The 17,618-nt window shown below is 35.4% G+C and overlaps 1 protein-coding gene across 4 annotated transcripts in view; it reads right to left on the bottom strand.

The window, feature by feature from the left end:
- Positions 1-2,168: 2,168 nt before the first annotated feature.
- The window catches only part of tulp3 (TUB like protein 3), an 87,479-nt gene continuing 72,029 nt past the window's right edge, over positions 2,169-17,618 (bottom strand). For all 4 annotated transcript variants that reach the window (XM_088923712.1, XM_088923714.1, XM_088923715.1 and 1 more), the window contains 7 exons: positions 17,394-17,524; positions 16,662-16,853; positions 12,788-12,900; positions 11,597-11,711; positions 7,816-7,914; positions 7,323-7,494; positions 2,169-6,609 (listed from right to left, as the gene is read on the bottom strand). In XM_088923712.1, the coding sequence (XP_088779838.1) occupies positions 6,476-6,609; positions 7,323-7,494; positions 7,816-7,914; positions 11,597-11,711; positions 12,788-12,900; positions 16,662-16,853; positions 17,394-17,524 (956 nt within the window). In that variant the 3' untranslated portion in view covers positions 2,169-6,475. The remainder of the gene's footprint in view (positions 6,610-7,322; positions 7,495-7,815; positions 7,915-11,596; positions 11,712-12,787; positions 12,901-16,661; positions 16,854-17,393; positions 17,525-17,618) is intronic.

Here is a 17,618-nt window from a genome sequence, read left to right as displayed (position 1 = left end):
ATGTTTTACTAAAAGCAAACATTTTACAGACTTTCCAGTCTTTCAAATTGTCTTCATTAAAGTCAATAAAAAAATGATATTGTTAAGTCAGCATTCAGTTAACCAACTAAAACACATAGTCTGTAATACATAAGTAAATGCAAGTCTCAAACCTGCTGATAACAATGAATAAGTGCTGTGTTTGTAGTTTGCTGTTTGTAGATGGTTAAAGATTTGATCTCGTCTCTAGAATGAAAAGGCACCTTAAAGATCCAATTGTTCTCAGAGTCTAATTTAGCCCTTCTCAGAACTTTAACAAACACATTTAATGAAATTACTTCTCATCATTTACAAAACGAATGACACATTCCAACTAAATTCACCATAATAGTAGTATGCAGACAGATATAAAAAGCTTGATACACAATCGTTTTGGCTGGCATTTTGAGCTCCATATTTGGGGGGATTTGAATTGTTAAGGATATTTAATTCGTTTAAGTATTCGATAATTAAATGTTTTCAGTTAATGGAAAGTTCTATCATGCCGTGTGGGATAAAGCTTATCCTTAGGTTGATTTCTACTACCTAGTTTATATTTGAACTAAGAGATTGAAGAAACCAAACGAAATGATATCCTGTTGAACGCTAGTCTAGATGGCACTTACGGATGACTGAAAATAAGTGTGTATTACAGTTAATATTCTTAGAGGTTTTCTACATCATTATTAAGCAATGTGTTTAGATAAATTTGTTTCTGCTGTTTTTTTTCACTAATACAGTAAAATAATATAAAATAAGAATGCATATGGAATACTAAGGATATTACTACAAGGTTCATTGGGTACAATCTTAATCAAGCTGCAGATTGGCCAAAGATTAAATTGCAGTGACACCATGTCCCCTTAATGTCAAGAATGTGTTGTTATGAAACAGCAATTAGTCTAACTACCTTTATAGCTATGAAAGGTATGTAGCACCTAGAAGTCTCTTTCCATCTCACAAGAATATAAGGCTTTGTAAGGTTTAATGCTATTGGTAATAGGTGGGCATGTTTAATATATTCTTCTTACAACAGAACCATGCACTACACTCCAATGACTCCAGGTTTTAAGAGCCCACATCTTCTTAAGTTAAGTTTTCTTAACAAAAAAAAAAAACATTTAGACTAGATGTCTGCATCACTGGTACTGAAGATACCTACTATAATCTTAGTTTTGTCCTTAGTGAGCTGTGAATATGTTGGACAAATAATTTCATTAATTAGTAGGAGTTACTGTTTTCTGTGACTCAATTTTTTAACATTCTGAAGTTCCTTATAAAATCTTCAGGACTCCAAGTCTGGTACTCCAAGATCAAGACTACAGATCTAAAATCTAAAATAAAAATAAAGCAGTAAAGAAAGATATAATGTAATACTGTTCAAAATTCTCTTCATCCTAAATTTTCTAGATTTATAATTTCTAATTATAAACACTGTTTCCTAAAAAAATATTAAGTTATATATAATGGCTTGAAAAAGTATAAAATCTGAGCAAATCCTGCTTAAAGTACAAAATTCACATTGGCATAGTTTTTTTTTGTGATTGTGCATCATCATAATTGTACTAAAAAACAATATTTTGAATTGTCTGGGCAAATAATTTAAAACCTTGTACAGGACAAGTGGCAGTGATATTGCTGTTAGGCTTTACAACAAATATTGTACATGATGAAATAGTCAAAAATGACATTCTGGCAACAGAGGAACTGACATTTTATACAGTAGGATGTTTTATAATGGTCTCACAAGAGGCTGTACAGTATATAAAGGCCTATTTAGTGCTTGAGCTTTACAGTTTAAATATAGCTGACTCAAGTATTTAATATAATAATATTCAACAATGCTCAGATTTTTTTCATCATCAGACTTTCCCTTGATGCTATTTCAGCAGAGGCTTGTCATGTGAAAGTTGATAATTTTTTTACCTGTGGAGCCTCAAAACGTTCTGTTTTTCTTCTCTTTTCAGCATGGAATAAACCTATTACTTGTTGCTTTGCAGCCTACGCATGCTGAAGCTGCTACACACCTGAACTAATTTTTGTACCTGCCAGGTAAAAAAACCTGAATCTGTGTGATGGTACCTAGAATTGCACAGTTGATATCTGAAGGAATAACTGAAACCAAAAACATACTGACATATGAATGTTCACAGACAACATTGTAATTTAATGTATTGGCATACAAATTAACAAAATAAAAATCAAACAGTATGCATCAAAATAAAATGAATGTGTATCAAAATACATTATTCCAAATACAAGTAATCATTAGGGGTATTTTATCTCAGATTTCTTTCAATACTGTAACAGCAATAACCAAAAACTTAATGTAAGTGAAGTTAATATTTCTCTGTTGTGTGTGCTCTTTACAATTCATTGTGCAGTAGTTGCCAGGTATGCATCTTTCCCATTGAATACACAACATCACAGTGCTGGATTAAGATGTACTCATATTCTGCCACTTTTTTATTTGATGCAGGCAGTTTTAGGATCATGGCAGAACACCCGTAATTCAACAAACTGTGTGCCTTTAAATATATCAGTGTGCACATTACACAATATAATAAAAATGACAACATAATAAAAGATCTCAAGAATTAATGGAAAACTTTTGGGAAAAAAACAAGGGCAAATGATGAAGTGGCTTGGATGGTTTTGGATTTTATATATCAGTCAAGTTACTGCATAGGATTTTAAATACCAGCATATATCAGGATGCCTTTATGATTCAGGAAAATATTTTTTTTTGTTTATTCTCATAAGAGAAAATCTCCTGTTGCATCTTGCTCGAGCTGAAGATTTTGTTGTTGCCAGTTAATGTTGTTTTGCAGCCACTTCATTTGGAGTCACAAATTTATCAAATCAGAATGAAGACCACTACAATTTATCCTCTGGAGTGTCTACTATGAAGCCATTTGTCTCTGTTCATAGGGCATACCAAATAGTAAATACACCAGAGATGACATCCAAAGAACTGATGCAGCTCTTGCTAACACTACTCATAGGAGTTTGTCGAGCTAAAGGTTACTGCTGTGTAACAAGCCACACTCCAGTCTCAGAGGCAATCCATCAATTGCACACTGCAGCTTGCATATCAGTTCCATTCGATTAACAACATGGAAGGAGGTTTCTCAACACACAGGACTGCTAAGGACATGTCAAGGGATAGATACATTACCTCCAGACAGTAGTAGTGTATCTTAAAAGGATGTACATGGATTACAATTTACCATATGAAATGCTTCTAACTTAAAATCAAAGCAGAGAAATACAGTCACTAAGAAACCTACAGGTGTGGTTAGTTTAATGTTAATGTACTGACACATAGCACTTACGCTACACTGCTTAAGGGCAAATGTTGTGGGGAAAAACAATTCTGTACAGTGTACTATGAAAACACAATATATATACAATATATGCTATATGCTACAGTAAAATTCAGACACATGGTACATTTTGAGATTAGTTTTTTTAACATAATGGACAATGGTCTTTGCTATCATTTTGTGCACAGATTGAAAATATACAATTCTGCCAAAGCAACACCCAGGGGACAAAAAACAATGATTTGGTGATACTGTAGGTCAGAAGTATGGCCATTCAGAGACTGGATAAAGGACTCTGTACTTCAAAGAACAAATGTAATTTCATGTGCTAAAAAGACAGTGAAAAGGGAAAAAAATAAGAAAAAGAAAGACAAGCAAGTAGATTTCAATTATACAAAGATGTAGCTAGAACTCATGGTCAACATTTCTCATGCCCAAAAAAACTACGATCCAGAATTTACACAGTGGTCCTGCACAAGCTGCTTAATAAAAGCATACAATATGTAATGCATACTAAAATGGCTTAACAAAGTTAACAGGAAAGAATATTATCTAAAAACATAAATCATGTGCTTAATATGACATTTTTAACAAGAAATGCTGCAAAATATACAGCTGTTGAATAGCATGCTCATGCTTAGTCTATTTTTTGTACAATATTTCTTAGCAGGCACTATTTTCATGCCTAAAATTCCAAAATAAGCAGAACAAGACAAAACAGAGCTAGCTTTCAGATGTCCAGAAGAGCTCATTTATATTGACTTCTATCAAGTCATTTTGGTAAAAATAACTTGATTTTCCTTAGCAATTATGTGAGCTCACAGTGTATATGTTTTTCTGCTCTTTAAAACATGTAGCCAGTTCTAATCCTAACAGTGGATGAAGTACATTATTCAGTGTGAAACAAAACAAAAGATACTATATGTTGTAGTGTAAATTCCATCAATGCAGAACTTTAGCATTCTCCCCTAGGGATTGTTTTGTACATATAATTAAAATCACAGAATGGACAAAATGTGAGCCACAGCTCAAAGCTGAATGCTGACATGGTAGAACCCAATATTTCATGCACAGTACTTCACACATGGTATCAAAATGGTGACTTTCAGCTCAAAGCTAGGAGGGGTAATCGCTCAAGAAGGGTGTTGACCTGGCAGAATATGATTCAGTATATAAACACAAATCAAATTACTACTTCTACAAAAACATCTGAGACACCCCAGATTACACTATCCAACTGAATCCCAGTGAAACCTGACCAGTTTATCTTTGGAATTCTCCTGATTTCATTTGGAGAGGTGCACCAAATTAGACTTGAGTCCATAATTTCAATTTTGGAGTCAAGAACCATATATTTTACTATTTTGCAAGCAAGTCATGGACCTCTTCACTATGCATGACAATCCCAGCTGGCTGAAGGACTTAACTATATACCTTGATCATGTTTTTACTGCTTCACTGAGTAACCTAAAACATTGTATATATCAACCTGAAAAGCAGCAGCCAGTGTGAGAAAGGTCAGTACCACCTTCTATCTTGAAATATACAGTTAAACTAGAAGGTGGAAAACTATTGACTAAGCTGATCGAGTCTCTGAGTGTCACAGATAACCTGATTTTAGAACATATTCCATCTCACACTAATTTTAAACTTCAAAACTGATAAGCATTTAAACCTTTTTAGTTACCAGTGACTGGTAATAATAAAAGGGAAATGAATCAACACAAAGACACTGCCCTGCAGTGACACAGATTGTAAGCGAGTGTATGATGCAGCATTTTGGGAAACCCTCAAGAACACAGAACCAGTGGTCTTCCTCTTTAAGTCTATTATGTGACATTAAGCTACAAAGCCTGCAAAATTTCTAGGGAGAGCTCCATTTGTAGTTTTTGCTGCTGTGATAATGGTGCAGCTATCAATGTGGTGCCTGTCCTGTACAGTACAGGAATATACCAATAAGCTGCTATAAAAATGTGATTCAAGATTTCTTCACACCTATTGTTAAGTGACATATTTCAAAATGAAAAATTTAAATGCAATGATTTACTGTATGTATTTAATGTATGATCTTTGTATGATAAAGCAAAATCTTAGTCAGCTCTTTAAGTTTAGCTTGCCCTTCCAGGGAATATATTTAAGGCAGAAGGAAGCAAACGGGCTTTTCAATAACTATATTAATATCTCAACAAAAGTGTGTCAAAGTGTCAGATGGGATCTGCATGACAGTGGAATATGTAGAAAATTAGAAAAAAACAATACCATTTTGTAAATGACTCAAAATTACCTCCCACATGACACAGAAAATCCTTAAAGAAAATCATTTCAAGACCCTGAACTATACAATAGGGTCTTACGTCACAAAGAGAGAAATTGCTATTTCTATCTTACATTCAGATTGTAGCTATACCCCCATTCAATGTATTATTGCACTTTTAAACAGAAAAGAAGCTTAAAGTGCAAGGTCTTTTGGTACACACAAGAAAAAGTTTTCATGGTTAGTTCATAATGCACTGCAGGTTAGCAAAAGCAAACTGACAAATCTTTTCATCCAAAAACAGGGGAATTCCAGATACATTAACTTGACAAAAGTATTTCATCAACACATAAAAGTACTCACTGATCCTTTCACTGGAGTCCTGGCTCCTCTATCCCAAATATCCTGTTTTACATAAATAGTCCATGAAATACATTTTGAAACACAAAAAAGAAAAATGAAAAGTCTAAACCTGTCTAGTAAGAAGATATTTATACATCTGATTTCCTTAGTTTAAAGGCACCGAGGAAGAAGACTGCCAACACTAGAAGGCCTTTCCCTTTCTGTGCAAGATTTGAGAAATTTTTGCTGTTAAAAAGAGTAATGATTCAACCCAATAACATTTAAAAAATAAAGAACAGACACAAAACTTTAGAAACATGAAATAAAAGCATTAACATTAATATGTGTCTCAAGTGTTGTTTGTTTTTTAGTTAACAGAATCCTTTTCACTGAACTCAGCATGATTTCATTATATACCACAAGGTCACATCATGATTGCGACAAAGCACAATGCAGCATAATAAACACAACCCATTTTAGAGGCCCATCTGGAAACTGCGTAACGTTAGTCTGAGGAGCCTGACATTCCATTATCTCACTCGCATGCCAGTTTGCCATCAAAGCTAGAGAGTCCAATGGCAAAGGCCTGCAAAGCACACATAGGGTAGTTGTAGTCCAGAGTAAAGACATCCTCTGCTACTCGGCCAAACTGCATCACTATGTAGTCGGCTGTGGAGAGACAGGCAGAGACATCAAGTTTAGTGTTTATCAAAGAGACTTGAGCTTCCTAGCAAGATCTTTACACAACAGTGTAGACATGTGTCTGCATTTTAACTGCCTCTATCCAAAAAAAAATTGAAATATTTGAAAATACAGTATAAAGAGACACAAAAACATGAGATCTCAAACAGTGAACATATGGAACATATGGGATCTCAAACTGTGAATGATAAAAATATTTCATCATTATTTTCTTCAGCTCTTATCAATGATCTGTTGGGAAAAGAGCTTCCCTACGCATTACCCACTAACATCTGGAAGCTATCCCCATCCAGCTTGCTCCTGCAAACTGAATGACTTCATCTTGACATTTCACATGAAGATGTCTTTTATATCTATATGTTTTTGTATCTTGGATTTCAGTTCAGTAATTCCATAGTTCATCTGTTTTTCACTCTTCAGGCTTCTGGTTTGAGCCATCCTCTTTTTTGTCTCCTCACTGTTTCCAATGATATCCAATGTTATTTCAAAGGGAATAAACGATCCTAAAAGTGAATGACCCTATGGTAATTTGACCTTATTTGGTACAGGACAAAAGCCTGATATTATTACATTGGGCTTGTATCCTGTACTTATCTATCCTGTACATACCCTGTACTGATTCTTATTTTCTAGTGTATATTCTTGCATGTGCCACAGGTTTTTTCCTGTGAAATACTCACGGTCGTTATCATGGACGATCTGAAAATTCTTCACAGAGGCCTGGGTGACCCTGCCGTGGAAATTGAGCACGTAGGACTGCGTGTCATCATTCCACACGGGTGTCTTGTTGTGCAGCTCAATGAGGTTATCTAAAGAATGGTTCTGCCACTTTGACAACAAGGTCTCATGGTCCTGAAAATCAACCATTACAGACATGCATTCTAGTTCCAGCTTCGGTTCCTTAAAACCCTGCACCCCATTAAGATCATTTGTTAAATAGAGGTTTAAAATACATACTTTGAAAATGAGGTAATACATCAGAATTCAGTCTGTTAGTAAGAAAGGTGTATTTACAATCATTTCATCTTCTTGTACTCTGGTACATCTTACTTGACAGACATTTAAGATGTAAACAGACTCACCTAAAATTGAATTTTCAAAGTCAGGTGTTAAATCAACCTCAGCTCTTTTAAGATTAATCATACCACTTATTTTTTATATACTGTAACTCACATTTTGTGGTCGAACAGGCACCCTCTCAAAATTCATATTCATCCCAGGAATTATTACAGTCATCTTCCTTGGACCTTTGAATCCCAGTACATTGGTTTCCTGAAGAGAATACAAATTGTTAACAAACTGTTAAAAGTTATTCGGAACATCTTACATGTGTGTAGTATACGGATAGGTGTAAATCATGCTGTTAAATTTAGAGCACAACAAACATTCTGAAAAAATACTTTTAATGAGAAAAGCCCAATATAATGGACTCACCCAAGTTAGAGAACACACAAAATAAATATGCTGAGGACAGTAAAACACAGTATCTAAGCTAACAGTATCAAGGGAAGAAGACAAACAAGAATCTTAATAGCAAAGATCTGACAACAGCCTTACATTAGATCATAAAGGACTTCCATATAATCAACTAAAATGAAGGTTGATCATTTAATATTGTTGTTAAATGATTAATATTGTTAGTCTAATATCCTCCTACTTTTGTTGTTATTGGTTAATCATTCAATATTCTCATTTTATCAGCCTGGGAAAAATATAAACTGAAATATCAGTTTCATCACAAGAGACTAACAGTTGGAAGAATGCTATACAGTTAAAAAGGTTCTGCAATTTCTTTAAATAACTTGTAAGAATTCGTTGTACAGTTTCTATACTTTTAAGGCTGCTTTTGTCAGCTTGTCTTCAGAGTCGATTCTGGGATACATTCAAGGGAGTATGTGACATGAGCCAAGAGTACGATCTTACAGTATGTTCAGAGTTAGTTTAAAGTTCTTGTTAGAGGCTTAGAAAGATATGGAGTACATATACATAGTAAAAGTGCCTCCCTCGACTTTTAATTTGTTTCATCATTCAGGTCCTGATCTGTATACAGCAAACATGAAACCCAATGGCCTGATCCTCAATTGTTTTTCATATCTTTGTACCACCTGCTAGTGGGGATTGGTTGGCTAACTTACAGTTATTCTCTCCATCATTTTTATAAGAATTACAACAGGGTTTGGTACAGGGTTTTCTTGACCAAAGATTGTTATTCACAGACTAGAAAAGACTGGTTGACATTTCAGCAGAATATCATCTGTTTAACATTTGCTAGTTGCTTATTGTCACAGTGTTCTTCTTTCCTCCAGAGAGAGAAAGAGAGCAAAACATGAAGGAAAGACCCAAAGTTCTCCTTTGAATTACAAAAATGTTAAACTGGAAACAAAGTAGTACAACAATGACTGGGTGGTACATTTGGCATTCTAGTCTTTTCTTATAAGACAGTAACACTTGTGTAGTTTGTGTTAGCAGCAATATCAATTTGAGTATACTCATTTCTTACATATGAGCGCTTTATAAATAATTCATTGAGCTATCAGTAATGGCAGTACCACAGCATATAACAAAATAATCCTTATTATTCAAACAGATTATTTTTAAATATAGCAGCAGAAGAAATACAGTTCATAAAATTTCACAACATACCAAACACCCAGCTGGATCTTTACACAGATTAAACACTGTATGCCTTTGTCCTTCAACTTGGCAGCTGGTGGAGTCAGATGGTGGTCTGAGCTACTGTACATCTGGCAGAATGGGCCAGGCTGTGGTCTTTCTTTGGTCTAGATGGGCCTAATCTTATTTGTACCTTTGCCAGATTACCACTCATGGTTATGGCAGTTATCTAACCATTCAATTGCAAAATGTTATCACCAAAAATGTGTTTGTGTACCCGATACATCAGAAGTCACAAGAACAAAACTTAATTCAAATAGGTCCTGATAGTCAGTGATGGCCCAAATTTGAAAACAAGAGTAAGCAGATCCTGAGTGGATTGAGCCCAGTCGTCCAACAATGTTCCTCATGTTGACTTGGATTCTAGCGTCACACCAAGGAAAGTGAGTGGGAGGTAAGCTAGTTGCTTTTTTGTAGGCTTTTTTTCTGCAGTATTCCATCGCCAATAGTGCCAACAACACATACAGTATGAGTTAGTTTTCTATTGCATACAACACCCTGATGCCCTGGCATCTATTAATTTTTAGAATGCGTATGGTGCCAGCAAGAAGCCAACTTCACCAGGCTGAGAAGGTTGGAGACGTGATGAGGACAAAAATATCTCACTTAGGCACAAAGAAATCCCCTCATCCATCACTATACGAGCACAATTGTTTCCAAAAATTTTGCTCATGCGTCAAAACTTAATTTAGTTTTAGTTTAATTTAGTTTACTAAATTAAAATTGAAATACGTGAAAAGTCTTCATTTCGTTCCAAGTGCTCACAAAGGGACCAATTGATTTAATTACCTTTCCGATGTATTTGGATAGTTTTGCACCATAAATTGCTAAGTATATGTTACAAAATGCAGAATTTACAAACACTTCTTTCATAAGCAAGATGCAAAGCTTAAATTTATTATGAAACAGTAATGTGGAGAAATAAAGGTTAATGATCACCATAGTAGAGATATAATGTGCTTAATACAGTACATGTAAAGTACATTATAGCAACAGCTTATAATGCTCTGTTGCTACTACTGCTTAAGTGGGATACTGATACAATGGTGAACCCTTTCTATCAATTCAGTAGTAACTTCATGCACACTGATATGTGATGGTACTGTAGATTGACCAAGTTTCATCAAGTCACCTGTAATGCTCAGAAATTTCATAGAAGTACAGAGGACCAGTAGGGATAGTGCTATGGTTCATTTTTATGGGAAATTCAAGATTCATAGATTCAAGATTTATAGACGGTAGGTGCTCTATTTCAGATTGTCATCAGGTAAATCTAAAAAATATGCTTAGTGACACACACCATCCCTCTATGTTCACACCAGGGTGTTCATCTGTGGCTCTTCAGTTCAAAAATTACCTTTAAAACTATAATGGAGATTCCAAGCAACACTATTATTTTATTATTCTATTCATATAAGTATAAATTTACTAGCATCACACTGTTTCAAAACATTTTATACAAGTTTTAAGACTCATGAGAAACTTTGTCCATCTGCAAAGACACAAGACAGTTACAGAAAGTCTGCATACAGTATATTTATCTAGTATCTAGTAAACTGCCTTGTTACAACTGAATGATACTAAAAATACTTTTTTAATGATCTCTATTAAATGTCAGTACATGACAAGGAATTATACTGAAATGACAAATATTGGGACACCACTGCTTTTTAATACCTAATATCAACATTTTATTTATGAAGGTGTGTGCCACACATAGGCGATAAATGGTAATAGGCAGCAAATTTTGTAAAGTATTTTTTCATATAGCATTTCTTTAAAGTATTACCAGCTTCAGATGATTAGATACTACAATTCCATGTCTTAAAGATGTTTTGTTTTTACTTTCAAAATAAACATTCTTATTTAATTGCTTTAATCGGTTTTAAGTCTATAAAGTACACTGGCTATATTATGCAGTGTGGACATCTGTGTGGTACTTAATAAAATGAAAATTCAATTTTAAAATGCTGCACACAGGTAAATAGTATTTGAAAGCAGGCAGCAGAATGTCTCAATTATCAGCTCTAATTAAAATGAGAAATATGTTTCAGGGTCATTTCAATTCTTCATAACTTTTTCTTTTCCTTTCTGTATGCTAGTTTATCATACTATACAAGCTAGGTTTCTAAAGAGCAAAGTGAATACAAACCTGTGAGTTTTCTCAACAATTATTAAGCGTCAATGCCAGAACACATGCTCCGAGGAGTAAAGCGTATCATGAACCCTACAAAAGGGGTCTCGTAAGGTTCTTTCCAGAGACAGGAGGTTTAGTACTCACATAGCAGATGGCAGCCAGCTCTTGGCGGGTGTTGCTTTCCTCAAGAAGGCCCTGGGCCTTGCTTGGGTTTGTTCCATTATCATAGACGGTAAACTTGGTCCCCATGAGGTTTGACCTAATAAAAGAGTCATAATACAGCATTGAGTTACTACAGTCATAATAGTAGTCATAGTCATAGGGAGGCTTTAGTAAAAAAACAGTATCCCTGCACTTTGCCCCCAACCCCATTCCTGAAGTACCCCTGTGCTATCAGGTTTTTGTACCATAAGATCATTTTAATAGTTAAAGTAATTAATAAACTATTATTTAGATAGAAGTCTAAAATAAAATTATTTTATGTATTGAAATGCAATGCAGTGAAATGTTGCTCTGCCATACCTTTCTTTGCAAATTGACTATCAATTAAGGATGTACTCAAAAAAGTGGGAATGATACTACATCAAACACTCTCATACTTTACATTCTTTGCTGTGTATAAACTCTCCCTGAACATTTAAAAAATTATCCTAAATGACAGGAGATTCTGAATCCAAGCATCTGGCACAGGATTAATGTAATTTTCAAACAATGGCCTACAATATAAGAGCTGTCCAATAAAGTTTATTTAAGAAAGAGCACAATTGGAATGAAAAACCAAAAGACCAAGGGGTACTCCAAGATTTGGTCTGGAAAATACTGGGCTACTCATACCTCAGTATGCAATAAATGCAATAAATGAACAACGATAACCAATAGCTTTTGTGATGTTTTTAATGTCCCTGAGCATATTTCACATCTTGACTGAACAGTTTCAGGACCGCCTTGACATTTAAAAATGGATAGCATTTCATTTTAGCTCGACTCCTTTTGCCATTTACATTGTCCTACAGGAAACTACACCCACCATTTAAGGGATGGCATACCGAAAGGAGATGGCAGAAACCTGTGTTTGTTGACAAATGGCTGTAAATTAAAGAAAAATAATATTGTGGCAAATAATATTGTTTACTAGATACAAATAATAATAATAATAAAAAAACAAGAAGATACATGATGCATATGTGTATCATTTACTGTTAAATCACAGAGAACAACTGTATTTGTCTAAAAATAAAGCTTATGACAAAATGCCCAATGCACAGTAGTATAATAGTGTTTAATCTTAAAGGAGAAAAATATTTTAAAACCACATGGGTGTTGGGGGGAGAGTACCTCAACTTTCCCACAAAACTCTCTCCTTCCCTGGAGAGGTCAGTGGGATCCACCGAAATCAGGTAGTTAGATGTTTTGCTCTTCTTCCTTTTCCTGCCAGCAAGCAAAAAAACCTGGGAGCATGAAGAAAAGACGACAGGAACAGACTCTGTTACTGATGAACATGAAGGGTACTACACTTTTTTGTCAATCTTTTATCTAACCAGATAAGCAAACTGAAAATAAGTATTATATTTACCAGACTATAAGCCAACACTTTTTTTCCCCAAATTTCAAGGTGGTACAATTGGCCTGAAGCTTACAGTATATTGCAATATAAGCAAAAAAAATTCTGAAGTTGATCTGTTTGTTGATATATTTACCACCAGAGTATTGAACAGTGTGCACATACTGTAGGTTTGTTTGGTTTCGGCATGTTGTTGCAATCGAATGATATAAAACTTGAATATTCATTTTTAGATATCCAAAATGAACAAGAGGTCACAGTGCACTTTTGCAGCCAAGAAGGAGGTTATCCTGTGTGCTGAACAGCATGGGAATCACCAGGCTTGAAGGCAGTTTTTAGTGAATTCACCGTCACAACAGATATGATCAAGTTTAAAAACCCTCGAGGTAGCTATTGTACACAGTTAAACACTCCAATTCACAAATTTAGAGCGATTCATTTCTGAATAACACATTTCATGAGGAGAAATGGGTTTTATCATTGTGGTGTTGTCCTAAAGACTAGGTAACCTTGCTTCTCAGTTTGCTTTGATCTCATCCACCCAAAAAATCCTCATACAACCTCCCCCCACCACACACACACACATTTATTCTGGATATCAGAGAGTTTTCTGCATTATTTGCATTTTGTATTTTAAACTCCTATCCATTTTCGTTTATTTATTTAAAACCAAGAGAACATCTATTCAGAAAGGTAAATTGTTCTATGTAAAGTAGTTTCCACAGTCCATATACTTATGGGTAGCTTATACTTGGGTAAATACAATACTTCATACAATAAATAATAATAGGCTTTGTTTAAAGTTTTTTTTAAAGCAATTACTGAAAGCAGCTGACAATTCATAAAAGGCGCATCACAACATGAAATTAAAACTACAATGCAAACGAAAAAAAAATTGATACAGAAGATAAAACTATCAAAAAAAGCCTTTTTCAAAAAGCAAATTGGCTGGACTGGAAAAGCAACCAATGTGAATGAGATCCTGTCATTTGTAATGGCTTTCTAGAATTTGGTGGAACCTGAGCATGAATCAGCTTTTAAACAATTTGGATATTTGTTAGTCTGCCAATATTATGCATAAAAAATTAAATCCAAGATTGAACATCATCCCCATATTATTAATTCTGGGATGAAAATCAAGTACACTGCCATCTATTAACAAGGTTACAGCAATTGTTTTACATATCAGATAAGAGGAGCCTAATATCATGACCTTAATCTCCACAGAGCTAGACAATGATTTATATCAGAGAATGCCATCACACAGCACATAAGGTACAGATACACATTTCTGTATCATTTACAAAGAACTTTTATTCAGGCCATATACTTTTAGCATTTGAGCAAACTGTAAATTCTACAAGAGGGCCCAGTATTGAACCTTGTGTGATGTTACCAGATGTAACGCACCCAATCTTGAAACTGAAACTACAGTACTAAGAGAAATAAAATGTTGATGCTCAATAAGGGAAAATTTACACTATTTAAGGACAGTTAAAGAGATGCCAAATAAATTCTCCTACTGAGCAAGTAGGATGTCATGGGTTATATTCTCGATCACATCTAAGAAATCTAAGAGAATTTGCACCCACATCTGCTGTCATATAAACTGATTTTTAATCAGAGAAGTTTTGTGGCTGTAACATTGTTTAAAGCCACATTGAAGGCTTAAAATTTCTTTTTACGACTTTTTAGTTGAACTGCAATAGTTCACATTCTAAGATCTTTGCAAAAAAGAAGACCAATTAGATATGTTAAAGTCATGTTAAGAGTTTTACTCACTGGCATGGCTACAGCAGTTTTAAAACTGCTGGTACCACACTAGAGGTAAAAAAAATGTTATTATGTTAAAAACCAAGGTGCAAAATGCAGAGAACCCGAAGCAAAATAAAAAAGGGAATATGGGGTCCAACAAACAGGAAGTGGATTTCATACACGATACCAATTCAGTAGGATATGCAAAAATAAAACGTTTAAAAAAAAAAGTGCCGAACCAACAGTTGTTCACATAAGGAGGAAGTGCTGTAGAGGTATGCGAGTTGAGAATGTTGTGTGAGATGTTATCTTAGTTGTGAAGACATTTAGAAAATACTGAAATACGAGATAATGCAGGATGTAACAGGGCAGTTAAGCAAATGATTGTAAAAAAAATATATGATTCTTTTGATTTTTCTCAATATTGTGAGAAAATCAATCTATCTAGTTCTCTATATGGCATCATGCTCAGTGTCATACTGCTTAAATGATGGATTGGCTACCTACAGTATAACCGTCACAGAGTGCAACTTGTTGATATACCATTTCAACAAGGGCAAAGGTATCAAGTGTTTATGTAAGATACCTATTGAACAACTGTTGAATAACTCATTTTACATTAGTATTGGCAACAAGAAAACCAAATGGTGAAGAATGAAGCAAATATGATGTGGTCAATTGAATAGAAATTGCAAATATACAGACAGAAAAGATTGCTAAGAAACTCCATATCAAAAACAATAGTCACGTGATCAGAAAGACCCAAATCAAGATTAGATAAAATCCACATCAGGTTGGAGACAAAAGCTATTAGAAATTCCTAAAAGCAAGAAATGAGTTGGATCATGGACAACTGTGTAAGGCCAAAAACAACCCAGAAGTGACAGAAATTCCACGTCCAGACTGGAATGATGTGAGCATGTCAAAATCATTCAGGATTAAATTTTTTGTTTCTGTGACTGCCCTGTGATGGACTGGTGTTCCATCACTGTGCCCTGCAATGGACTGGTGTCCCATCTAGGATTTACCCCACCTTGCCCCCGTCACTTGCGAGGATAGGCTTTGGCTCCCCTGCAACCCTGGCAATGACAATGGCAGTTATAAAATGGCTGGATGAATGGAAGTACTGTACCAAGGTGAATTGAGTTTGACAGCAGAGTTCTACACTCAACAGAATGGCGATAGTACAGAGACATTTTTTAAGAGAAGATTCATGGCAATACTAAAACATGAGAGAAAATGGAAAGCAATTTTGTGTGTAGCTGTACAGCGGTACTATTGAGGACCTATTGAACGTGAGATATACAGTATAGGCAGATCTTAATTATCTTAAACAATTCATAACTAGAAACCTTGGGAGAAAGAAATGCTTATATAAAGTGTCAATGAGAGATTTTGTAATGATAATAATGTCTGGCATTTGTATAGTCACTATTATTCTGAAAGATGACAGTCTTTGCAGGATGGAATGAACTCCTTTTGGCAAGCACACTCATTATGCTAACAATGGCGGCCCATTTTTCACCAGCAGCTCAATTATCAACAAATTATGTGAAGTGAGGAATTAATGAACATTTACACCATTTCTGGTGGCCTGGGAATGGGAGCATAAATTAGAATTTTGGCTCCAGTCAGCACCTTATTTATTTGACAACTGAATTGATTTTTAAATGGCATTAAATAGTCAGGGCTTAAAAATGTCTCGTACAAAGAAGAGTACAGTCTCCATTCACAGCACACTAAAACATTAGTTTAGAATTTCAGTAACACTACTAGTTCCAACGGCAACCCAATTTCTCCTCCCCAGTGCTGACCAAAACCAGCCTTTTTTTAATTTGACCTGATAAGGCCTCTAGGCTCTTTATCATTTCCCCACAGCCTGGTCTCTCTAACCTTTTTGTTGTCATCCTTCTCCAGGTGCATGAAGTAGGTGGGATACAGACCCCGGTCCATGCCCTTCTTGTCCCTTGTGATACGACACTTCACAGTAATCCCACGAGGTGCAGGCTGCAGTGCAAACTCTTCTAGGTTGTCCACCTCAATGGAAGATCCGTTAGTCTCAGGGGAGCCTGGGGTGGCCCTCTCCTGCAAACATGAGACATTTGTTTTAACATTTCTCCACAAAATGCTTCAATGGTTCCCCCCACTACCTGCTCTTCATCAAGATTTTAGACAGTTTTTCTTTCCATTAGTATGTAAGTTTGATTATCAAAACTTGTCTGTATCTGTGTCCAAGAACACCATATTAATTTCTCTACGGCATCTTGGAACTGATGTGCCCCCCAAACACCAATGAATACAAAAGGAAGATTTAAACTGCAGCACTAAGACGGAATATGCCTGTACAGTTTTTGTATTCAATTCTGACCCTATGCCCAGGGTGCTCTTAAGAATTTTAATAGAGTGGTAAAACCCTGGCACACATGTATTCTTTTGTGACCTCTTATTAACTAGGAAGACAGTTCCCTTCACCCAATCAATCTGTGCTTGTCAAAATCCTTGAATTCAAGATCCTTTCCTCTTTTTTAAGTCACAAGACTGCACTGTTCTACAGCAATGAAATCCCTGATATCGACCTGCAGACAGTAAATGACTAAGAAGAGCCAGGACAAGAAAAGGTTTTACCGTGTTAGATTTGCTGCTGGATGCAGAAGCAGGCCGGGGGATTTCAGCATGTGGGGAATGGGACCTGGCATTCTCTTCCTCCTCTGCTTCTTCATCACTATCCTCATCAAAGTTGAGGCTTCCAGAGATCCCTGCCAGTACACAGAAGTGTAACAAGAATTTCCTCCTAATGCAGTTCCCTTGACACAAAGGCATCTATACCCAAAACACCTGATTGAGGCCAAG

This window comes from Atractosteus spatula, chromosome 8, assembly GCF_055471065.1.
Source record: "Atractosteus spatula isolate fAtrSpa1 chromosome 8, fAtrSpa1.hap1, whole genome shotgun sequence".
Classification (NCBI taxonomy): domain Eukaryota; kingdom Metazoa; phylum Chordata; class Actinopteri; order Semionotiformes; family Lepisosteidae; genus Atractosteus; species Atractosteus spatula.
Note: the sequence above shows the minus strand (reverse complement) of the source record. Positions and strands in the feature narration are given on the sequence as shown.